Consider the following 25661-nt stretch of genomic DNA (forward strand, 5'->3'; position numbering starts at 1 on the left):
CATTAAAGTCAATGGCGGAGTCATTGCACATGATGCAAATGGTAGCCATTTCATGGAGAGTTTCATAGTCCTGACCCTTGATCTTCTGTCCATTCAGGAAGACATCACCAATTGGTTCATAGGTGGAGCCAGTGATTTCGAATTCGTGGAAGGCACTGTCATTACCCTCGATTCTCTCAAAGATGAACATCCTACATTAAAAAGATATCATTACAGTTCAATTCAGGAAGTAAAATTTTTAGTGTATTTTGAGTAATATGGTGGAGGCAATGCATGTTTACACAGTTAAAAATGTGATATTTCCCAGAGCAATAAGGAAGGTTTCAAACCAATGCGACAAGCGATATAGTCAGTCTAAAGCAAAACATTCACCATGCATGCACAAACATTAGACCAAGGTGACATGATGCACGGTATTGAGAAAACGGCTCATGACACTTGCAGCTTGTCATATCACTTTGGTTTAAATGGTTGAATTTATTTCTGAAGGTTGTTTCCAAGCGACACATGTTCCTTGTCATGAAAGTTAATTTTGGTGTTCCATTTCAGTGGCTGCTGCTACTATCTTCTCAGGTGGCTTCTGCCATGTGTTGCTTTGTGGAATACCACTAGAAGCACTAGTATGCTTGATTGATTAAGATTATTTTACTTAACATTTCTGCTACTTTTGGCTAATCGTGAAGATCAGGATAAGTGGTACGATGGAGGGACACTCACACAAAGAACACCTATGGTCACGCTTGAATTTGAACTCTGAGCCCATGGCATCGTAGTAGCATGCTATGCTAACCACTCTGCCACAGAGGTCGGTACACTGGTATGCAGACAAGCTGGTGACAACTCATCTAACAATGTGCTACAAAACAGCACATGACAAGAACACGGAAAAGATGGTGCCAGTGGCCATCAGGTTACTGATAAGTTGTTTTTTTTTTTAATCTAAGATTATTTTCTACAATTAGTAGAGCCACATATTTTTGCTAAATAAAAAAGCAAAATTTCGGTATAAAAATAGTCGATTTCGGGTTCAAAAGCGGTAAATAAAATGAAATGTCACTGTTATAGCGGTGAAAAAGCAATATATAAAATGACATTTTGGTTTTAAAAATGTGAATATATTCCCAAATTTGGTTTAAAAACTGCACTACTACACAAAATAAACATATACCTTCTAATAGCACATTAAATCATTACCAGAATATTAAGTTTATTCCTGTATAAAGGGGCCCATTTTTTCTTCTAATATTATAGCAGAATTAATCAATTTTCCGTGAATTGCAAAACTCACAGGATACTTCAGATTTCAGAAAGTGTCGCATTGGTATATAAAATGTAAATTTCGCATTTTGCAGTTCATTTCGCAACATTTCGTGAGAAAACACTGTAGGAAAATACATCTCACACCTTTCAGAAACATGAAAAATTAACATTACACTGGGTTATTTCAAATTTCGTGTTTTCGTCAAAAACGAAATATGCATGCCTCTAACAATTAGTAATAATAGAACTAGTACCAACCTGCTCACGGACATCTGGTTGGTTGTCAGGGTGCCGGTCTTATCAGAGCAGATAACAGATGTGCAACCCAGGGTCTCTACGGAGGGCAGGGAGCGCACGATGGCGTTCTTCTTGGCCATACGTCGGGTGCCCAAAGCCAAGCAGGTGGTGATCACAGCTGGCAAACCCTCAGGGATGGCAGCCACAGCCAAGGCTACAGCAATCTTGAAATAGTAAACGGCACCCTTAATCCAGGAACCACCATGAGCTGGGTCATTGAAGTGGCCAATGTTGATGGCCCATACTGCCACGCAGATGACGGAAATAACCTTGGACAATTGTTCACCAAATTCGTCCAATTTCTGCTGCAGGGGTGTCTTGATTTCCTCAGTCTCTGTCATTTCAGTTCGGATCTTACCTGTAAAGGACAAATTGTTAAAAAGTTGCCTTGGTGAAAAAAGGACTACAAATTTTCAAAGAAATAAGAGGTAACTTGTTTTGTGTAAATGTGGTTCAAAACATATTAACAAAGTGAAAAAAGTGCTGAATAATATACAAAATTGGTCTAAGTAAGGAACCTCAATTGTAAGTTTTCATAGCATTATGGCAAAAACATACATTGTGGAATATGTACAAATAAGACCTTTATATATATTTTATTTATACCACTGGAATCTGATTCTTCATGTCTGCGTTTATGCATATTTTATTCACACACATTCCTAAAAAACACATAGTAAAAATATAGGCTAAATTTACTCCAGCCAGCCAGATAATAGTCGTGATGGGTAGGGCAACATATTTATTGTGAATGAATACCAAGATATTGGTACAGAAACATGGCCCATTTTCAGATCAAAAAACTATATATAAAATGGCATTTTTGTATTAAAATGGTAACTATAATCCTACTTTTGCTTCAAACAGCATGTCTTACACAAAATAACATTGCCTTTCTAATAGCACATTATACCAGGTGAATCACCTAAAAGTACCACTGCAAATATTTCGTGAACAACAACAAATATTAAAAAACTGCTTTCCCAGATATATAGGTATGAGAGGGGCTGATGAAATTAGTGGACACAATACGTTCAACTACATAAGGAAATATGGATTTCAACTAAAACTTAATTTTTTTTAAATGGAAACCCTATATTATTTTTAGCTTGTTTGAAAGTACGGAAAACTTAATTAAGAATGGCATTTGTTACATTGTAATATGTCAAATAGTTCTCAAGTAATTGTAATGTGAAGTTCAGCGTGAATGCACATCTCCACTATGCCTGTCGGCAGAACCGGGCGTAAATACCATCGTGCATACAGCCCTCACGCTTGTGCTGCATTTTTCCTACACTTGCCATCGATAAGTATCATCTCTGCCTTTTCAGAGTTTGAAAATACTATTTCCTCAGCAACAGTTCTGACGTAAATACACTATCACAAACGTCTGGTTAATCAGTGTACTTTGTTACGTCCTTGCTTTATTTGATAAATTTGATAAATGAATTTGAAAGAAAGGATGTATAAGCTGCAAAGTTTAATAGTTGAAAACTTAAAGATTTGTCATGACCAAACGAGAAAAGTTGATTGTTCTGATGTACTAAAAATTTTGACGTAAATGAATGAACGTCAATTAAAAATTAGATGGCGGAACGTTTAAAATTTATACTTTTTAATTGAACAAATATTTAACTCTGAAAGATTTATCAGAACCTTTTAGATAATTTGTCAAAGATTACTCATGTATAAACTACACATTTTATTGTAACCCACAGTTGTTGGAACGTAACAACTTTCTTAAACACAATGCATAGTTTGCAGAAGAGTAACATGTTTGTTACGATACCCGAATGGCATCAAAAGGGGGATATGTATGTTACGACCTGCAAATCAACTTGTGAGAATGTTTGTTTCAAGTGTCAACTTCACGTTACAATTACTTGAGAACTACTTGACGTAATACAATGTAACAAATGCTATTCTTAATGATTTCTTCAAATGAGCTAAAAATAAAATGGAGTTTTCATTTAAAAAAAAAAACTAAGTGTTGAAACCCATATTTCCTTACGTAGTTGAACGTATTGTGTCCACTAATTTCATCAGCCCCTCTCATACGTATATATCTGGAAAAGCAGTTTTTCAATATTTATTGTTGTTCACAAAATATTTCAATAGGGGAGTTAATGACAAATTCAAAATGTCATTCTTTTTATTGTACTTAATGCTTCTCATCATGCAAATTCGTCCCATGCTGCAGAATAAGAGTTAAAAGTGATTGCATCCAAAAACTTACCAATGGCAGTGCTCAGTCCAGTGCCAATAACAACACCACGTGCCTTGCCAGCGGCAACATTGGTACCAGAGAAAAGAATGTTCTTCTTATCCTGTGGAAACAAGAGTGTCACATCAGTTATTTCACTGTAGTTAATATCATTACACTTATATAATGATTTTTGTACTTTTTTAACATCGATTTTCTTATGTTAATGACTATTCGCATGGAACTCTAAACTCTATCCCTGGTAACTATGGAACGAGAAAACAAAAACAAGTCTCGGCACAAGTAGTGACTCGAGAGATCTTGGCCAATGAACTCATGAGAGGGAAAGTGAGTGTGGCACCAGCCATTTGTAGAAGCACACAGTTTCGGTCCACCAACTAGCAGTCCCCCTTCCCTACTGATATGTAAGGCCTTGCTCTGCAGATTCCTGGGACAGAGCATACCCAAAGTCTTTAAGTAAAAATGAGCTTAGCCATTCAAGAATAGTGACAGCAAAGCCATATGCAATGACGTTGTTAAGAACATGGATGTCAAGTATTTTCTGTGGAGTTCTATTGTTTGTTACAACAACAACAAACTGGGAAAATCTCCAATAGGATTTAAAAGACACACATATTACAAATCTTTCTTACAGGAGAGTTGGTGAGGTACATGTGTGTAACCATGAAGAATTGTCCCATAAAAATAGAAAATTCAATGAAGATATCTGACACACTAGAAACCAGCGCAAAGAACACTTTTCCTCATATGTGTACGTAAAATTACACAAACAGGTATAGTGGTGCAGCAATTTCTGTCTTCCCTGAAAGATATAGGTCAACAGAAACCAAATGTGACTGGTGACTGTTGTTGATCACAGTGATTGGTGACATGCAATGTGAATTAATTTAAATCAGGTGATTTTTTTTATTTAAATCACTTTAAATAAATAATTTATGGAATAATATGCATAAGTACTTTGTAGATATTACAATCACTTTTGGTGAAAGTACATTAATCTCGTAATAATTTAATGGTATTTATTAGGCTCTAAGAAAGGAAATAAAATACATGTACTGATTTTGTGAAGTTCATACGAACACACATTTCTCTTGATATAAAATTCAATGATTTTTATAGGCAAAAATAGCAAACATTTTGTGTAAAAAAAAAGTATACAAAATACTAATCATGTTAAACCATAAATAGTGCCATTATTATTAAACTGTAAATAAACATGGCAGCTGATATTTTTGAAACTACCATTATAAAATTCTTCAAATTTGGCTACAAAGACTATAAAAATATTTAAGTTACACTTATAGAGCAGATACGAAGAAAAGTTACTGAAAATTATTATAGTTTCATTAACACTCTCAACAAACATTTCCATTAGGTACAGTATCAGGAACAGAAAAATTTTTATTTACATATAATTTTTTAATTGCTTTAATCAAACTGTTCAAATATTTTACAGGGCCATTTACTAGAAAAAGCCTTTCTATAAAAAACATATGTATGGTTCCAAAAAAACATACAAGCAATTTGAAGCATGTTTTTTTTAAATAAAAAAATAGATTTAAATTTTAAAAATCAAGAAAATTATTTTTTAAATAAAAATCATGGTTTTTATCCTCCCTGGTGACACTTGTTTGAACAGTTCAGTCATTGTAAATCCTAAGTATAAACAAGTTACTGAAAAGTTAAGGATTGAACCTGGGGTCTTGGCATTCAATAGCTTTGATTATCGATCTCAATCAAATTTACTTTTTTAGGGGACCAACGATAAGAAATTCCCGACTACCACTTGAAAAACTTACAGAAATTTAAGTTGTGGAAATTGTGATGATGCGAGAGACTGGCTTGGTAGCCCAATGTAGAGCATTAGCGCAGAATGCAAAAGACCCATGTTTGATCCTGATTGAGTGGAAATTTTCATAACTTTTCAATACTTCACAGTATGGATTTTCTTTTATATAGTTGTTATTTGTAGTTGCTTTAGCAAGAAAGTATTATTTGGCCTAACTCCAACATTATTTTCTTCTATTATGAGTATTTTTTATGGTTGGCAGTGTGATATCGCATTTACCTGGTTCACAGCCCTTGGGTCTGGAATAGGATCAGTGTGCTTGATAACTGAAACAGATTCACCAGTCAAGATGGACTGGTCAATCCTCAAAGTGGTTGAGAAGATCTTAACTATCCTAATATCTGCTGGAATTTTATCACCAACTATGAAAAAAAAGAAAAAGAAATTAAATTAATTCAGAATCAAGAAGTATAATATGCATACACGCACACTTAAAATTACAGAATTTGACTTCTGATATCCAATGCAATAAATAATGTGACTCGACAGATTTAGATCACATAGTAAATCTGACACATTTCAACTTCCCCCAACACATCGTGTGCAATTTATAATGAATTCCATGCAAGAGTTAAACAAATGTATTAATGCAAAATGAAATAGTGTTGCAAAATTTTAAAAATTTGCCATTGATGTCATATACCACTTTGTACAAATCATTTCAATTGATGCTATGGTTTTGACCTGGCAGGTGGCACAAAACTAGTGAAACCACAGCATTGACCTTGAAGGTCATGTAGTCACGAGACGGTGCCACAGCATTGTATAGCTGACCATGGGTAGCATCAGTTAGTACCAGTAACCTGTCTGAGAAGTGATGGAGACACACTTCAACGGCCAGTCAGTGAGTCTATTGTCTCCTAATAACCGAGTGCATTTTATATTACTACTATTGGCAGGTAAAGGGTCCACATTAAAAGTCAAGTAAAATTCCCATTTGTAAAGTAAAATTCTTTAGTTAACCCTCACCTCCTTGCAAACATGAGAATGACCCATGATTACCTTTAACCCTCAAATACCAGGATGCAACATGTATGACACATTTGATTTTTTCAACTTTTTGGAGCATACTTTGAGTCAGGTAATGTTTAGAGATTCATGTTTTGAGTGCTACATGAGCATTGAGGCAACCTATTAGTAAAATTTAATTTGATTCTGGATATACTTGAGGAAGGAGAGGAGGCATATACCCTGAAAAAATCATGGCTTTTACATTAGAATTCTTGCCACGAGAATGGAACACATGTCAGGAACAGTTTTGAACTCTTACATCCCAGTGTTGCTTACTTGGGGATGTGATGAGGTTCAAGGATTTTTTAATTTTTTTTCTACTTTTGAGTACTTGATAAATGAAAATTAGGTTTTTTGACCACAGGTTTATAACCTAGTCTGCACTGAAGAACACTAGGTATAATTTGTAACTCTAGCATACATATTTTCAGTTATATTTTTGTTAAAAAAAACTTGAGGGGAATTTTAAATTTCCTGTAAAAAACAAGCATGGCTTTGAATTAGAATTTAAATCTACATTAGAATTTCCTTTCTTTGATACTATCAGCAGCAAGTGTGCAATTATTTCCATGAGAATGGAACACATATCTGGCAATACGCAGGTACTGTTTTGAACCCTCACCCCATGACAATGCCTACGTGGGAGCCCAATGTAGTTCAAATTTCACAATACAATTTTTTTTAAAAAAAACTTTCTTTTATTCTTCTATTTGGTAAACTAAATTGTATTTTTTTCGACCATAGGCTTGCAGCTTAGACTATACTGGAAAAAAAACAAGCTGAAATTTGTAACTAAATTTGTAACTCTTAGCATTCGTACTTACAGAGGTCCGAATTTTTATTTCAAACCTTGCATAATTCTAATCTTCCCACTGAAAACGCTCTCAGCATTTAAGGGTTAAAGAAAAATATAGCACAACCTCAATGTGTAGAATGTAGATGTAAAAAGAAAGAAAAACTCTCACCAGATATTTCAACCAAGTCACCTGGGACGATCTCCCTGGCACGGATCTTCTGGACACCAGCCTTGTCTGCCCTAACAACTTTACCCATTTCGGGTTCATATTCTTTCAAGGCTTCAATGGCAGACTCAGCATTACGCTCCTGTAACATGACAAATTCACATTTTCAGATAAAATAATCTCATGTAGATATCCGAGTTAAAGAGTGAATGAAATAGAGTACTCAACATACAAGTACAAAGTTACTCCATATTTGTTCAAAGTTTCTTTCACAATTTACATTTTTCAGGAATTTCTTAGGGGTATGATATTGGATACAGTAGTGAATTTAAGATGAGTGATATTGTGAATTATCATATATTTGGAGGCTTAACCTAGGTTTAAAGAAAGAGGGAGATGTAGAAAAAGAGAAAAGATGGAGAGAGAAAAAGGGGAGAGAAAAGGGGGAAGGGTCATTCCATGTCAATTCAACCAAAAAAAGGGGGTTTGGGAACACATGCTCTCAGATTTTGATTAAACTTGGTACATTTAATCCTTCCATAGTGGTAAGAACAACATAATTTGTTTGTCTCTACCTTGTCTGATTTCATTTTTACAGCCCCTCAAACTTTCAGTGATTCATCCTTTCTTCCAATCCCAGAGCCTTCAAGTGTGAACTGCAATGTCTTAGAAAAATAATTCTATCTCTCTTATAAATTATTAAATCTTAACACCAATGTTAACCAACCAATAAGGATTCCAGAAAAAATATACCAACATATATTTATAGTTTAGTACAATAATAAATTTAAAAATATTATTATGCGATTTTTTTTTTTTTACCAAAAACATGGTTTACTAAAATTTGAATTATAATTGAAAGGGAAAGGTGCAATGCCAACACAAATATTTTTAAAATGAACTTCGATGTATGATTTAACTTATCCAGAAATAAAATCGATGGCTTTTTCATTCCTTCTGAAAATTTTAAAAAATGGCTACCATTTCAAATTATCTCAAAATCTAATAATCATTGAAGCAAATTTTTAGAGCATAAAATTTTAAATAAGGTTTGCATAGACGTGCAGATAGTGGGGCAAGAGGGACTATCTTTAATTCAGTCACAGTTATTTGTGTTTATTATTAACATAATATTGCAGAAACATGATAACTTCATATCGACGGAGTGTTTCTTTAAGGGGGAGACTATTATGGGGGAATATGCCTAGTGTATCTTCACCAAAAAATGATGTATGTTATATTCTTAATGATTATTTAATTTGCAAGCATACATCTTATAATTTCTTAATTAGTTTATTTACATTTATTAGGAAAAATACCTTTTTTTAGAAGTAGTTGATAGATACTCTAACTTCTTAACACATGGAATCAAATTAATGAGGAATGTTTTTTTTTTATTATAAGTTGTAGATTTGATCACCTTGGTGACTGATTCCAACAATATTTACTGTTGGATTAAAAATCATGAATACTCGAGTTTGGATTCCAATTAAGCATTAGCCAGTAGACCCACATAAAAACTAATAACATCAAAATTTAGTTTATTCAATTCTTTGTTAATTTATGTTAACTATTTTTTTTTCCAGTATGCCTTCAATTTTTTTATCGGAATGAGAAGAAAGTGCTTATTTTTTTAAGTTTTGCAAATTATCCCTCTGAAATTCTATAAATAAATCCAATCATGAAGAAATTTTAATACAATGTAGGCAAAAAGGTTTTAAACACAATTCTTAATTTTCAAATTTGGTCAAAAAACTATTCTTATCAATTTTGTGAAAACTTTTCCTTACTATTGGGTAATCCTACAAATACAATATTGGCCTTGTTTTGAAGCTCTTTGCATCTGTTTTTAAAATACAGTATCATTGTAAATTTACATTACGAAACAGATTTTATACAGATTCTTATTTCACCGAGTAAAGATGTATGTGGAACATGGCAACACCATGCACAGCGATGTCCGTTGAACCATAGAAACTGCAGGCTGTCACTGTGAGTCAGTGCAAGCAGTGTTGCCACGTTCCATGTACATCTTTACTCTGTTGAATAAAAATCTGTATCAATTAGTTTTTGCAATGTGAATGACAATGATACTGTATTTTAAAAACAGATGCAAAGGGTTTAAAAAGAACATCATGGTTGTAAGACCAATTCTAAGAAAAAGTTGTTTCACAAATTGAGAAGAACAGTTTTTTGACCAATTTTTGAATTCTGAAAATTAAGAGTTGTGTTTAAAACCCTTCAGCCTGCCCCGTATTAAAATTTCATCACGATTGGACCACCCACATTTTATTTATTGAATTTCATACAGAGGGATAATTTGCAAAACTCAAAAAAAGGGCATTTTCTTTTTTCATACCGATAAAAAATAGAAGGCACACTGGAAAATAATATTAACGCAGAATTGAATAAGCTAAATATTGATGTAAATCATTTTTATGTAGGTCTACTAGTTAATTTTTAATTGGAGTCTAAACTCTAGTATCTCTGATTTTTAATCCAACAGTAGTTTCCTTTGCCATCCACATTCATTTCTTTGCATATTAATATTCCAAAAATCTATCATATTCATTTCTTTGCATATTAATATTCCAAAAATCTATCATATTCATTTCATTGTATATTAATATTCCAAAAATCTATCATATTCATTTCTTTGCATATTAATATTCCAAAAATCTATCATGTGACAGTTTGTGAATATTATTGGATGAATATTGTTTCTTGCTGTATGCTCAGATGGGATAATAGGAATAACGTTACTACTACGCCATCGACAAGGCTCGTGTAATGCTTTTTATTCTCTTGTGTTTGTAGTAAAATATTTGGTTAAATTGCAGCGTATTGTTATGTTGCTTATTATATGAATTATGCATATTGTGAATATAATTTGTTCATTGCACCAATTTTTAGCCCATGCTAGTTGATAGCTGAGGGTAAGAACTTTCTCTCCCACCCCTCCCCCACACAGATATAAAGAGAGAGAGGGGGATGAAACAACATTTTGAGGGCCCCCCTTACATACAATTTCAGTTATAACTTTTAAACCAAGCTGTTTCTGATAGTCAATATGTCTTGAGCAAATTTAAAATATTTTTTCATCTTGTGGCCTCTTTCAACCCATTTTCTCCTCAATTGAAGCCCCTTGCAGATGAAATTCTGGTCATGGACATTGAAAGTACTATGTCATAGGTTTTCTTTTAACTTACATGGGATCAAATATCCCAGTTATTTGTGATTTCCGCACTTGGAAACACATTATATATTACATCGAAGTCTAAATGTATCGATAAAAAAATCAACACAATTCTCGAGGGTTACAGTCGGTCAAGGGTCCTGGATACCACTCCTAAACTACCCACTACATACTAATATAATCAATTATAAGGGTATGCTTTCAATCATATAATCACTAACATCCATGGGCATCCCCTGGATTTTTTTGGTGGGGGTAAACCAGGCATACTCCCCTATAATAGTGTCTCCCCCTTAAAGAAACACTCCATCGATATGAAGGTATCATGTTCCTGCAATATTATTTTAATAATAAACACAAATAACTGTGACTGGATTAAAATTATGTGTGTGAAATATATACTTTTAGGTTGACAATCATTTTCCAGGGAAGGGGACATAGCCCATCTTGCCCCACTATCTGCACATCTATGCAGACATTTAAAATTTTATGCTTTAAAAATTTGTTTCAATGATATTTTGAAGCCAGATTATTAGATTTTGAGATAATTTGAAAAATATAAAATCTGATAGCCATTTTTAAACATTTTCGGAAATAAGTTATCATATTTTCAGAAGGAATGAAAAAGCCATCGATTTTATTTCTGGGTAAGTTAAATCATACATCGAAGTTCATTTTAAAAGTATTTGTGTTGGCATTGCACCTTTCCCTTTCAATGATAATTCAAATTTTAGTAAACAATGTTTTCGGTCCAAAAAAATCACATAATAATATTTTATTAATTTATTATTGTACTAAACTATAAATATGATATGTTGGTATATTTTTTTCTGGAATCTTTATTGTTTGGTTAACATTGTTGTTAAGTTTCAATGAGATTGAATAATTTATAAGGAAGATAGAATTATTTTTCTAAGAAAGTGTAGCTCACACTTGGAGGCTCTGGGAATGGAAGAAAGGATTAATCACTGAAAGTTTGAGGGGCTATAAAAATGAAATCAGGCAAGGTAGAGACAAAAAAAAATGTTATTTGTCACCACCATGGAAGGATTAAACGTGACAAGTTTCAACAAAATCTGAGAGCATGGGTACCATGGTCGGATGGAATGACCTGGGAGGGAAAAAGGAGGGGAAGAGAAAAGAGGGAGGGAGAGAGAAAAGATGGAGGGAGAGAGAGAAAAGAAGGAGGGAGAGAGAGAAAAGATGGAGGGAGAGAGAGAAAAGATGGAGGCATATAGGAACAGTGAGAGAAAGATAGGAGAAGACTAGAAAGATTGAAGTCAGTTTAAACCAATTGAGGAAGAAGAAAAGTAAAGTTTATGTAATAAAATACTTTACACAACAACACTACCCAAGATGTTTTTAAGTAGAATTAAACCTATAAGCAAAAGTAATGAATATGCTCTGAAAGGACATTTCCAACTAGTTCTTAATGACATCAGATACGAATGACCATGTATTAACATTAACATTGACATATTACATGTTGTAAGAATGAAGTAAGTTTATTCAAAGAATGATTATATGACCAAAAATGAAAACATTTTAATATGAAGTATCTCCGACAAAGGTAATTTAAGAAGAAATCGAAACAAGTTTTCGACTGTATTTACTAATTTCCTTTTTCTGAAAAAGCAGAATTTCCTAACTATTCCATGTTTTCTAGCCAATGGGAACTCTTGTTTAAAAAGAAATAATCTGATTTGATCAAAGGCAGCCTAACAATTGAACATAGCGCTAAGTTGACATTGTGTCATGGCCGCTATTGTATTGAAAAGCATTTGCATTGAGGAAATGTATTGAATGCAAACGTCGTACGTCCTACTTTACACACTCACCTGCCACACACCGACGATGGCGTTAGCGATTAAGATTAATAAAATAACGAAAGGCTCAACGAAGGCCGTAAGTTGGTCATCATGCTCTTCAAACATGGCTAAAACCTGAAAGAAAAGACGAAAGTTGAATTAGTGCATTGAAGACATCTCAAAGAAATACGTAAACACTTATAGAGAAGTAAATAAGTGAAGCATTTGATTTGACCTGAAGTCTTATGGTTGAACTCACAGAAATAATTAACTTCTTTGTTCTTTCCTACAGAGCAATAGCGGACACTGAAAATTGCCAACGTGACCAGATGGAAAAAAAAAAGCACTTGAAAAAAGTGTGTTTGCACTGATGACAGATGAACCATAAGACAACAGAGTTGTACAGTCACGGACACTTGAGGGTTGTATGATACCATTGTCTTTCAACGGAATCGTTACAATCCAAAAGTGTCCGTGGCTCTATACCTAGGGTGAAAAAATATACATACATAAAACAAGGTCGGATTGTGAACATATGAGGCCACAAACAAGGGGTTTATTGGGGTGTAAATTCATATTTGGGAGTGCGTAACGTTAAATTTAGTGGGTGATGAAAATTTTGGGGTTGTGTGAATAAATCACTGCCATAAACTCCAAGGACGTCTGAAAATAACAACGAATCTCCAATCACCGTAAAATATTGATAGTTTCTGAATGCCAAATTAAATCTCATTTCGGTTCCAATAAAAGTGACGTACTGGTGGGTCATCTCGGGGTCCATCTTGAACTCGTTCCGAGATATAAAAGACTACCTTGTTCTCGGCCTCGATTTATAAATATCCGCCTCGTTTTCGTCGAGAAATATAGGGTGGCCCCCAAAAAGGTGACGGAAATACTAAATACTATCTTTAACATTTTAGACCAGCCTGTATACAGTAAAATAAATACGCAATAAAGAGCGCAGAGGTCATTAAGGGAGTTTATAAAGTTTCTTTTTCTGTTTGACGCATCTTTTCGACGCCACGAACACACTAAAACTGAGAATATCATTAATGTATGCAACCACTCGGCACAGGCTCACAATTGCACTAAAAGTGACTTTGCCACTGCTATAAATAAAATATATGACTCAGCTAGATTTCAGTTCGGCATGTCTGAAGAAGTACGTTCTCCCCTTTTATCCTTGCATTGTGACGGCACTCCAATGTACTACGTTACCAAAAATATCGTACGCTTTCAAAGGTTTGATCTATAAGCTGGCATCCCCTCCCCTCAACCCCTCCGCCAAAGAAAAGAAAGAAAAAAACTGCCGTACAGATTCTATGAACGCTTACTGCAGTACATGAATACATCATCGTCAACATGATTCCATTAGCAAGGTACAGAAGGCAGCCACAGCGTACCTGAATGACTCTTCGAAAAACAAAACCTCCTTTTGAAACAATGCAGAGACAAGTGACGTCAGCAAATGCTCGGTGGCTGCTGGTGGATTATTTACTGCCGCGGCTTGACATTATAAACAGCTGGTTGGGTTGGCAAGTTCGGAAGAAAAAAACCCTGCGAATGCACGCCAAAGCCCAAGAAAACTGACAGAACGGCTCAGGTTCACGACCGGAACGCCTTCTAGCTCAGCTCGCGCCCTTCGACTTCGTTGCCAGATCCTACAAAATTTCGTTGTCTTTATTTTTAGTTTAATGACCGCCATCGTCAATTGAAAGGCACAAATCGGTTTCCACAAATTCCTACATTCTTCGTCGCTGACTCCTTACGACCTCCTACTACCAACGAATCGTCTCGCTTCGCTTGATCTATCAGTCTGCAACATCACGCTTGCTGCACCAATCACAATTCGACGAACACACACACTCCACCACTAAGCAAGGAGCTATTTACTACCGATTAAGCTATAAAAAAGCAGCACTGTCAATATCGTGGTTCTTTACAAGTATCTTATGCGAAATTCAGAGCACAGAAATATACTCTGAAGGGGGGAACTTATACCCTGAATTTTGCGGAACTATTTTGTGAATAAGGTGTTGCCAACCTCATTACTTTTACGCCGTCAACAGACAAGATTGATTGATTGATTGATTGAATTAAAAGTTTTGGGTGTGTCGGCACTTAAGTTCATGTTGCATCCTTCTATGCATGCGGGAAAGTATCCCCTTATCTAAAATTCTGACTGAAAAAGTTAAAGTAAGGGGTGTAAAAAGCCCCTTGGGAATCGCATTGTCCTCATTTGTCATTTAAGTTTCGAACACAGTTTCCTTTGTAAGTAATGTTGCTTTCTTATGATTGTAGTTGCCTTGAGTGTACGCAGATCACGATATAGCAACGCTTTCACTTTGAGCGTGGTTTTGTTTGCAGAACGTAGGATGTGGCATTTAGTTCAAGCTTCTCTTGAGAGAAAGAAAATAAATTTGAAACGTCAGACTTAGCGGGAAACCCTGCAACGAACGAAACAAGAATTTATACCAGCGGCCACGAATCAGGTAGTTGAGGTCCTGATTGGAACGCCAGTTCGGTATCTTGGACAGCTCGAGAGGAAGCCGGCCGGACGCGTATCTGGTTTCTCGCCAGGACTTGTTTTTATGAGAAGCGTTGTTGTAATTTTTACCTGCAGTGTTTAGACATCCAACGCGAACTGCCCAAGTTCCCCACATTGTTTAAAAAAATAGCACAACCTAGCAAAGATAACCTCAAGTTGTGAAATCGCTAAGAAACTGAATTGCAACATATCATTTACTCTTGACATATGGCTGTAAGAGGAAAACTGATCTTTCGGAACTTCTATTGAAGTAAAGTGGCGTTCGAATCAGGACTTCACCTATAGCTAGGCATGAGTGCGCTGTTGTCACGTGTTGTGAATACAGAGCTATATCGCTGGTTCCCGCGCACGATGTGACAACGTTCACCATGCAGCGTTGTCATGTCTCAAAGGGAAATAGACTGTTGCCATCATGCATGTCCCCAATTCCAATTGATTTGATTCTTTAAAATTAGGGTAGCTTTTCTGCCACTTTTGGCTAATCACGACGAATGACAATGAGATTTGATATGATGAAATTGATAAGGAACACTCACAAAGAATACGGATGCCCAGGTCTGGATTCGAACCCGTGACCCATGGCACCGTAGTGTGCTGTGCTAACCACTCCTCCAGAGAGATCAGCATGTATGTCTACAAGGAGGGGTCAAATGGGGTTAATTGATGCCCCACTCTACAAAATTTGGAAAATACTAATTCTTTACTATATTTTCCTTTCTTTCTAAATTTCCGCCTTCCTTCGTGCGTCATAGAATTTATTCTTGGTTACTCCCTCTTCTGTTTATTACTTTTTTTCTGCTAACTAAGAGGAGAGGTACAGTGGGATCCATGAGTATTACCGTGCAAATTGTCCATCACCATGTTCGTGCACTTTATTTGACCCAATAAGAGCTTCAAAATTTAAAAGAAAACTCAAAACAAGCTGTTGACAACTTCTGCACCAGCATACATAAAAATCCATCGCTTAAAACACATAGGATGGAAGAGAAAAATTAATAAAAATAGTCGTGGACAATTTGCAAGGCAATACTCATGGATCCCACTGTACTAAGGTCCGAACATGGCGATACTGGACCATTTATAGTAAAAGAGATAAAAAAAACAATGCAGCGGAATTGCTAAACCCATGGACTCAAGAAGATTCTGGCAAGGAAAATTTCCAAAATTTGAAAAAAATAAATTGTTCCGAGAGAAAATTGAAATTATAGAAACCATAGCGGACATTATCCCTACCTCTATTCACAACCTTGGAAAACCATAGAAACAAACAGATCACAAAGTTATGGCGGTTACCACTGAAGACGACTGGAGTAAAGAATTTTCGTCAGCTTATCAAAACTGGTTTCGAGATGTAGGGGGTCTGTCCAACTCAGAGGATAATCCGGAGGACAAAATAAGTCGATCTACAGAAGAACTAAAGCAAGAAATAATAACTAAGAGAGAGGTAAGCGATGCTCATTATCACGCTCCAAGTTCAATTTTGAAACACGCTCTAAGTTCAATTTTGAAACACGCTCTAAGTTCAATTTTGAAACAATGTCGCGATATCCTGGCATGTTCCTCTAAGGAAGAAAAAACTCCTGAGATAGATCAGATCCAAAAATCTTTTAAAGTACCTGAGCTAATTTCCCCTTTATCTGAGGATGCTGAACATGGTGATACCAGGCCATCTGCCGAAGTAACAGGTGTCTTCAAGGACAGTGAAACGAAGGATATATTCTAAACAGCAGAGATGATATAATTTGTGTTAACAGCATAAACAATGGGTTGAAAAACAGAAAAAATGTGGTCGAAATAACCCAAGAGTTATCCAGAATTTTCAAGAAGGACATCAGTCTGGCCAGAAAAGTATTTAGAGCCTTTACTTACCAGAGGGAAGGAAAGTTACAACTGAAGAGAATTTTTTTGATGTATATCACTTCAGAGAAGCGTTAGAAGATTATCTCCTAATAATGCTAAACGATTTGTCCAAATCAAGCCACTATGTGTAAAGTATCACTCAATCTAAATGTGGACATTAACTGCTTTTGGTAAAACAAACAGTGAGAATTTGTTGAACTCTTTCTTAACTAACACTGATCCAAGGAAATCATAACCAAGAAGGTCCACTAAAAGATCCAAGTATTCTGAGTTAAAGACTAATTTGACAGTTGTTTGCGTTGAGATGTTTAAAAAACAAAAATTAAATAATGATAACTTGTATTTCTTTTTGTTTTTCTTTTTGGGGAACGCTCGCCCCTGTCAACACATGCCTTTTAAGCACTGAACTATTCAGTCTATGTTATAAAAATCTATGTTGTTGAGAACTAGTGTTCAATCTTTTCTCTAAAGATTGTTAGATTTCTTTCCATAAAAATGTTATTGTTAATGTTACAATACAATAGGTAATGGATTGTTTAACTTAAATCAGGAAAAAATGCTGAAACTATGGAAATATAAAACAACTATGTAGTAACCATGGTAAATTGTAAACAAAATTATGATATAAAAGAGCTAGACTTTTGTAAGCCTACGGGACATTCTCCTGGTCGCCGAAAGGCTGGTGGTTCAGGGGACGTTGGGTAATATCTTGCTTCAATCTTCGGATTGGCTGGTGTACTTGTGCTCCATTTGGCAGATATTCCACAAACCCAACTCTGAATAAGGCGTTATCCTACATCATCAAAAAGACCAGGGTTATAAACCTAGGTACAACTAATAGGTTTAGGCCTACAAGTTGTATCGGGTGAATTGTCTGTTTGAAAAGTGTCATATCATCGGAAGTTTAAATAAATCTTCTAGTAAGAGATCTGGATGATATTTTATTCCTAACCAATATAGGATAATTGAAAAAATTAAATCCTGCACCACAGACCTCGGAGGGGTTTGGTCCTACTAACCCTAAAAAGCCTTTGAGAAGTCCGATAAAAGGGTTGTAACCAGATAACATAAAGCCCTAAAAGACAAAAGGTGCGTGTCAAACATATATTGAACGATATAATCATATTTAATAATTCTCATCGTATGGGATACAATGATGCATTTTGTAGTCGTAAGATCTGTGGTATGGGCTTTTACATTGAATTGGCAATGGCCTTGGTGTTTATCGCTGTCGTCACAGAAGCTCCATTTCATACAATAAACGGATAGGCAATTGTTTGAAGTTTCCACATGTATATCTTCTCTATCAGGCAGGCCTGGGGCTTCAATATAAATTATAACTTTTACGCCAAGTTAAGTCAGTTGACTGCTTTGATTTTACTTTGCATTTCTGTCACGTTTGGCTATCCCGAAGATAAGGATGGGTGATGATAGAATGAAATTCATGAAGGGACAGAACACCCACTCCCAGGGCGGGATTCGATCTTGGGACCCTACGAAGGCAGGCTTACGTCAGTTATAGCTTTACCATACTTCAAATCACTCTCATTTTATGGACATTTTCGAGGCAATTATTCCCCAGTGGAGGCTCACTTGCAGGTTGATGCCCAGGACTCCTCGCCCACAAAATATCCAGGGCTGTTCTCTGTAGTGCAAGTTGGCTCCACCTTACCAACACGCACTTTGCTGGAACATTCTATAATAGAAATGAAACGTGGTTACCAGAGCCCTCTGTGGTGCAAAAGAAGCTACAAGCAAAGAGGAACTCCTTGAAGATGTAACACCTCCCTGCGGGTGGAGAAAGTTGCCTCTGGTGTAGGAAATCAGGTCTGCACTTTCTTTCAACGCCCCGTCCTCCAGGCTCAAGGTTGGCATCTCGCGGGGAACGTGTGGCGAGTGGCAAGCGAGCAGGCCGCGATACAACGGGCAATACGCAGCGCCGAGAGAATACAAATCGCAGACATTTCACGCACGCTGGCCGCTGTCGTCCGTACGTAAACTGAAAACATGATACACTTACAAATTTCCCTTTCAACCTTCATATTATGTGCCCCAACTTTGCGCTTATGCAATGAAAACTGTACGAGGAAATTCCCAAATACCTAACATTATTTTGCTTAGGCAGGATTTCACGGAAGTCCTTAGCTTACATGATCTAGCAGTTAATTGCCATTCTTGATTAGATTCTGATTTGTTTTACTTAGCGTCGCTTTTTTATCACGTTTGGCTATTCTCGACACTGAGGATGAGTGATATCGTGAAGTTAATGAAGGGACACTCACAAAGAACACTCATACCAAGGCCGGGATTTTTTTGTTTGTTTTGTTCTTTTAAGCCCACTCTATGCACAAAAAGGCTAATTGGTACTGGATATACACATTAAAATGGGATCCGAACCACTGTGTCTCCGCCGGGTATCGGACCCGTGATCCCTTGATTACAAGGCAACGACTAGCCATCGAGGAGCCCCTGGCATCGTAGCGCGCTGTGCTAACCACTCCGCCAAGAAGGTAGGCGAATAGGAAGGTTATTTATTATTATTATTTATTATCTCAATAGGGTTACAATTAAGCCATGCATTTCATTTAGAACAATACAAACAATGACTTGATGCCCTATGTGGAAAAAAAAAATATACAAAAGCTACATCTAAAGAATATTAGATTAATTTACATGATTATACAGTATAAAGTGTTCTATAGTAGCAATGAAATAAAGAACGTTTTGAGAGTTATACACATTTAGAAGAAAGGAAAAATGCAAGGGTGTGGGGGTTTGGGTATGAGTGTATATGAAATTAATGGTCGAAGTACATGGATGAAAATTTTAAAAAAATATGTGTGTGGTGGGAATGGTGGTGGTGGTGGTTGGGGGGGGGGGGGGTAAGCACTGAAAATAATATTACTGGAGTTAGAATTTATAGGTTAGTGAACGTAGAAGACGACCGAACTGCGCTTTGCTGGTACTGAGTTTGACCTTCATCGGGAGTGAATTCCAGGTTACCGCTGCTAGGTACCAGAAGGACTTCTGGCCAAATCTGGTTTTGTTAGGTTTGGGGATTACTAGATCTGTATGTAAGGACGATCTGGTGTTTCGGGTACTGAACTCGGAGCGGAGCTTAATCCTATTATGCAATGGAGATGATTTGTTATGTATACTAAGGAATACCTTATTCAGGTAGATGTAATATACGAGTATTCTCGAAGTGACTGTGGGTATGTTGTAAATCTTGCTCAATTGTTGGGAATTATTTTCTTGGGGGTGCATGTGAATAGTTCTTAAGCAATTGTTTTGGACTGTTTCAAGTTTCTTCAGATGAGTTAAGTTACCGCCATAAATAAGACTAGCACCATACTCGAATACGGGACGAATAAGGGAAAGGTAGAAATGTCTACTAAGATTTCTATTGAGATATTTACGAATTTTTCGAAACATGTAAACATGGTGATAGATTTTACCAATATAGTTCCATGCAGCAGCGACGTGTCGGGGGGGGGGCAGGGGGGTGTCGAGCAGTCCGCCCTTCCTCAGCAAACAGACAAGTTCTCACAAACGTATTGATCTCTGAATAAGAAGACTCACGTTCTTCACCTCTCATTTTGGAGTCAAGTGAATTGGTGCAGGATAAACGCTGTCGAAGTTTCTCTCATTTCTTAATTTTCTTCTGCACAATCTTTCAGTTTAGCATCACTGCATTTTACAGTTTTTTCTCCATCCATTGCTGAGTCAGAAGAGGAATCGCTCTTTACAAATTCTTCCTTTCTTGTCCTCAACTCTTGATTTTTTTTACTTTCTGAAATTTCACTTCCTGGTTGGCCTTTCGGTTTGGAGTAATCATCCTCTCTCAATGATATTGCTTTTCTCTCGCTCAAATAAATACCCAACTAAAGATCATAAGGCGCCTTTCATAGAATTACGGCATCGACAGGATCTGTGTGTTACAAGTAACAAGGGCAATTTTGAACGCTTTTAATAAACTCCCTTGACTTTTGGGTACACAGTATAATTCCCCAAAATAAAATTATTTTCTCAGTATTTACGTGGGCCACATTAAAAAAAACCTTGCCAAGAGCATCCCTGTTTTGAGCGAATGAGTGATCCCTTGGATTTAGACGAAGGGCCATTTGAAGCATGCTATGATTGTTTAGAAGTTTCTTCAGGACTACTTCTAAATCGTCCCTGGTGGGTCTCCTGTTGTAACGTAAAAGAGCCACCTGCCAGATTCCACCAGTTCAAGATCGTAAAATGAGTCTTTTCGAGACATTGACACTCCGCCAAAACAACCATTCCGTCAGGTAGTGTCATGTCCTCGATATTTGCCAAAAGTTTGTTTTAAGACCAGTTTATTAACAGAGAGGCTAATCGCGACTGCGTCTAGTTTAAATCGAAATTCGAGTCTTGTGTGCCTCCAACAGAAACTGAACCCAAGATCCCTTGACTACAAGGCGAACGCGTGACCACTGCGTCATCAGGTAGGCCCCTCAGCGCTGTTTGCAAACAAAAGAAAAGGAGCCAGACCACAAACTGAAAATCGACTGGTTCTCTGTGTATTTACGTGTACCATAACAAACCGGATTTCTCTAGAGAGACTGCGTCGATTAATATTTCAAGGTCCCAACCTCGTGTGCAGAGTCCGCCAGTGACGTCACACGCACGATACACCAGCATCAGGTGTGGTCAGGAGGGTCGTGTGCACGCGCACAGCGGAAGGGACACACGCCATTTCCTTACTAGACATAAACGGGACCTCAGCATAAACATCTGAAGTATATGTACTTTTCTTACCTTGCGCAGCTTCTCTGCTTCTTTTAAGCTAATCGTGGCGATGAGGATTTGTGATAAATAGATGAAATTGGTAAATTGGCACTTGTAAAGGACCACCCATGCACAGGCAGGACATCGACAAAGTTTCGTTAGTCCACTTATGCTTAGGACGGTTAATATGGACTGGGCCTGTAGTTTCAAGTGGATGCAATGTGTACGTTCTTACCTTTGAATTATAGTGCAAGGGCATGGCTGACTTTTGGCCGCATCTAGTTCGCTTCCTGCGCCCGCAGGGATAAGTTTTATAATCTTAAATATTTACAGCAAGAAAATTCACAGGCACTAAGAAACATTTAAAATAAGTAAGCTTGCACGCAGCTCTCCACATCGTCCCGATATGAGAGCATGCACAATATTTTTCTACGAAAAAATATGAGGCCTAAGTTGAGGTACGCCACGGATCCAGCGGACTTATTCTTCTGAGTTTGACACTTGTTCAGTTATTACATCGAAAGAAACTGACACGCTTTTCAATGCTACGCCATACAAATAAATTAATAAAATTAAAATTATTATTAAGTATCAAGGTTTGTTTCATTTACGCAATCTTATTGTTACAAGTTTAAAGCTGTATCTCAAACTGTTTTACAATGCAGGTTTTTTTTATAAATGATTCAGTAATTGGCTGAATATCATTTCCCCAAAGAAATATAAAACAGGCAAGAAATCGTCGTCAAAATAATTGTATGTTCTTGTTCAAACTTCTCGAGCGACTCATCAAGAATAGCAAAATCTGCCATAGCTTAGATAAAATCAATTGGAAGGGATCGGGAGTAACATGAGTTCATGAAGCAGAAAGGTTGTAGATAAACTGTTTGTGTTGTATTTACCAATTTCAGAAGGGATGAACGAATCCAATGCAAATTGCATGACTTGGCATTTACACACGAATTGAAGAATGGCTCTATTTACTTTGTAACTCAGTAATGACCAAAATGTCACCATGTTTTACTCCCGAGCCCCTCAATTGAAGGGCTCGGTTGTAAAACATGGTAAATAACATTTTGGTCATTAAGAAAAAAGTTATTTCAAGCTATAATGTAGATAAAATGTTTTTGTGTTGTGTTTATCAATTTCAGAAGGCTTCACTTCAGAAGATGGTACAACGAAATATGATTTGATGTGGTTCCTGATATATCTTTCTCGAGGCCACAAGAGAGCGTTTCCATTTGGCCATTATTGTGTATTCGAACACACGCAGATCGCACTCAAGGTGTCGAGTTGATTTTGAAAGATACGCACCGCATAATCCAACATTATTTAACATCAAATTGCCATTAAACAATATATAACGAACTCCATTTATACAAACAAAACACAAACTGTTTAAATCTCATCATGTACAGAATTCAGAATATACAAAACCTAGCATGGAAGTTTCACACAAGTTTTGAATTTCAATATTCAAGTTACTAAGTCTGATGGTCCCTTTGATAAATTTTTCTTCGATTTCTATATCCCGTGTTGATAAATTGATTTGTCGAGCACGAAAAAATAATAATTATAAAAAAACACGAGAAACCGCATCCTTTTGCTCATCAGATTTTCAAACAAAGTGTTCCATAATCACCATGGAAATTCAGCACATATTATTCATCGCAGCGAAAAATTATTTTCGCTTTCCACAGACACAGCATGCAAATAAGAACATTGTGGGTACTTACGAATGAGATGATGGCGGCTAACAATAAGATCTTTACTAGTAAGTCGTCGAACTGCTCCAGCACCAGCTGCCATAGTGATTTGCCTGTAAAGAAAAATAACTTATTTAGATGCTAAAAAGGTTATTGAAATTCTGCACTGTATACATGCACTAAAATCTACATGTGTTTTGGCACATACTGAAATGTCAAAGAAAAATAACGATTTTTCGGGGAAATAAATTTCAGCCGATTATACTTTTATTTACATCTTATACTTGGAGCGCTCTAAGGTACCGCCGGAAACATGGAACTATATCGATAATGAGTTTTGTTGAGGTATTTTAGTTCACACTCATTTGGTTCACACAAATTCTCAGACTTTTCCAGAATGTTTAAACAAATTTCCACACAATTCGTTAATGTTTTAATTTTATAACTACACTTACAGCATTTTTAAAACTGAAAATTCTGCTGTCTCCAGCATATTTATGAAGTTATTTCTTCAAATATAGTTTGTTATATATAATATAGAAAGATCCATAGTATCGAATTATGGTATTCACTGCAAATACAGCAACCATATTAATATTCCTAGATTATTCTAAAGTTCCCAAACTTTTTTCTCTTTTAGTCATTGGTCGATTTCTCTAAATTTTAAAGGGTTTTTGGGGCCAGTGGAAAACCCTATATTTTGTGATAGTTTCGTGGCGCCGTAACGCAATTTTCTATATAAATATATCTACACAGACAGCGCCCGAATGCTTTACGAGATATCGGCTTGGCAAGTTCAAGTTGCCATTATTTTTGACACCGCTGAGTGGCCGCAGGAAAAAGTATCTTGCTTAGTTCCTGTTATGATTTTCTTTCATTTTTTTTAACAAATAATGCCAATGCATAAACTTGCTTGACAAAATGCTTACGGTGACGTGTAGAGGTCATGGCTGCTTGCAAAGTTCAGGTAGACGGAACAACGTGCTGATTATAACGGGCTTTCGTTTGTCATATTGCGGTTCACATACTTCTGGGAACTAAACTGTTCTGCAAACAGCATTTTACGAAAACTAGCCACTAGACGACCGTGATGCAGTTCTGAAACCGCAAAGTCTATGCAGCACCATTCTATTCGGCCCACTCACGATTACGAAGTCTAAATTATAATAAATGCAATAATATAAGTAAAGTTCCCCGTGCATTTTGCACCATTTCAGGAAGGGACATGAGAATGAGTGACGATATGACGAAGGAAAGTCACAAAGAACACCCATGTCCACGCCGGGATTCGAACTAGGAATCCCTGGTGTCGTAGTGCTAACCATTCCGCCGCGGAGGTCGGCTCAATATTTTTGAAAATAAATGAATACAAAAATACACGAAATAGCTACAATAAAAAAGCTTGTTGGAGAAAAATGTGTTTCTTAAATCATAACTCATAAAAACTCATCCAATTTCCCTGACTATTCCAGGTCTTGAAAGATTTCCAGCTCAGTGGCGGGACCCGAATCTGGAACCTTCGGTAGCGAGCTCGCATCGGGTCACGCATGGAAATGTGGTGCTCACTTCGATTTTTAAAAGGTAGTTTCGAGACTCGCATTAATGGCGGTGTTGCATTAAAACATCGATAGTAACCTTGTTTGACATCCCCGACAGTAATTACCTACATTGATTAAACGCAAATGTAACGCAGCGCCTCGCCAACCGATAACGATCGACACCTCCCAGTGGAGTAATTAGAATAAAAAAGAATCAACATGATGTTTCATGCACGCATAGAAATACCGGAAACCCCCCCCCCCCTGTTTCGAAATACCATTCGTTATTTACTTTCCCCCGGATGCGTGACTAAGGCAGACAAATACATAGAAAGAGATCGATCCTCCGGTAGACAAGGACTAAAAATAGATTCCGTGCAGGTCGCCACGTGCTTACATCTAATGGCGCGGGAAGCGGGGGTCTCGCATGACTACAATCAGTCCCAATCCATTCGCTGTTGTTCGCCACGACGTTTGTGCGCTCTGATCAGCTGACGATAGCAGCTTCTTTGCCATTGTGGAACACACGCCTCGCTTGATATTTACGTGTCTCGGGTATTGTGTATACGGCTAGTGCGTGGTGGGCGTAAAAGGTTCTTGTGGTCCATAAAAAACAGAAAAGGAACACCTTCACGGGCTCCAACAGGGTG

At 36.7% G+C, this 25661-nt stretch overlaps 1 protein-coding gene across 5 annotated transcripts in view; it reads right to left on the reverse strand.

The window, feature by feature from the left end:
* SERCA (ATPase sarcoplasmic/endoplasmic reticulum Ca2+ transporting SERCA) overlaps window positions 1–25661 on the reverse strand; it is a 125174-nt gene that overhangs the window by 52472 nt on the left and 47041 nt on the right. For all 5 annotated transcript variants that reach the window (XR_014442130.1, XR_014442129.1, XM_083128395.1 and 2 more), the window contains exons 4-10: window positions 23504–23586; window positions 12638–12742; window positions 7607–7745; window positions 5850–5992; window positions 3794–3884; window positions 1519–1915; window positions 1–191 (exon numbers count right to left, since the gene is read on the reverse strand). Coding sequence is in view for 3 of the 5 variants with exons in the window: in XM_083128395.1 (XP_082984521.1) it covers window positions 1–191; window positions 1519–1915; window positions 3794–3884; window positions 5850–5992; window positions 7607–7745; window positions 12638–12742; window positions 23504–23586 (1149 nt within the window). In the remaining 2 variants the exon portion in view is untranslated. The remainder of the gene's footprint in view (window positions 192–1518; window positions 1916–3793; window positions 3885–5849; window positions 5993–7606; window positions 7746–12637; window positions 12743–23503; window positions 23587–25661) is intronic.

The sequence above is a fragment of the Lepisma saccharinum genome, chromosome 9 (assembly GCF_977018435.1).
Source record: "Lepisma saccharinum chromosome 9, izLepSacc3.1, whole genome shotgun sequence".
Taxonomy (NCBI): Eukaryota; Metazoa; Arthropoda; class Insecta; order Zygentoma; family Lepismatidae; genus Lepisma; species Lepisma saccharinum.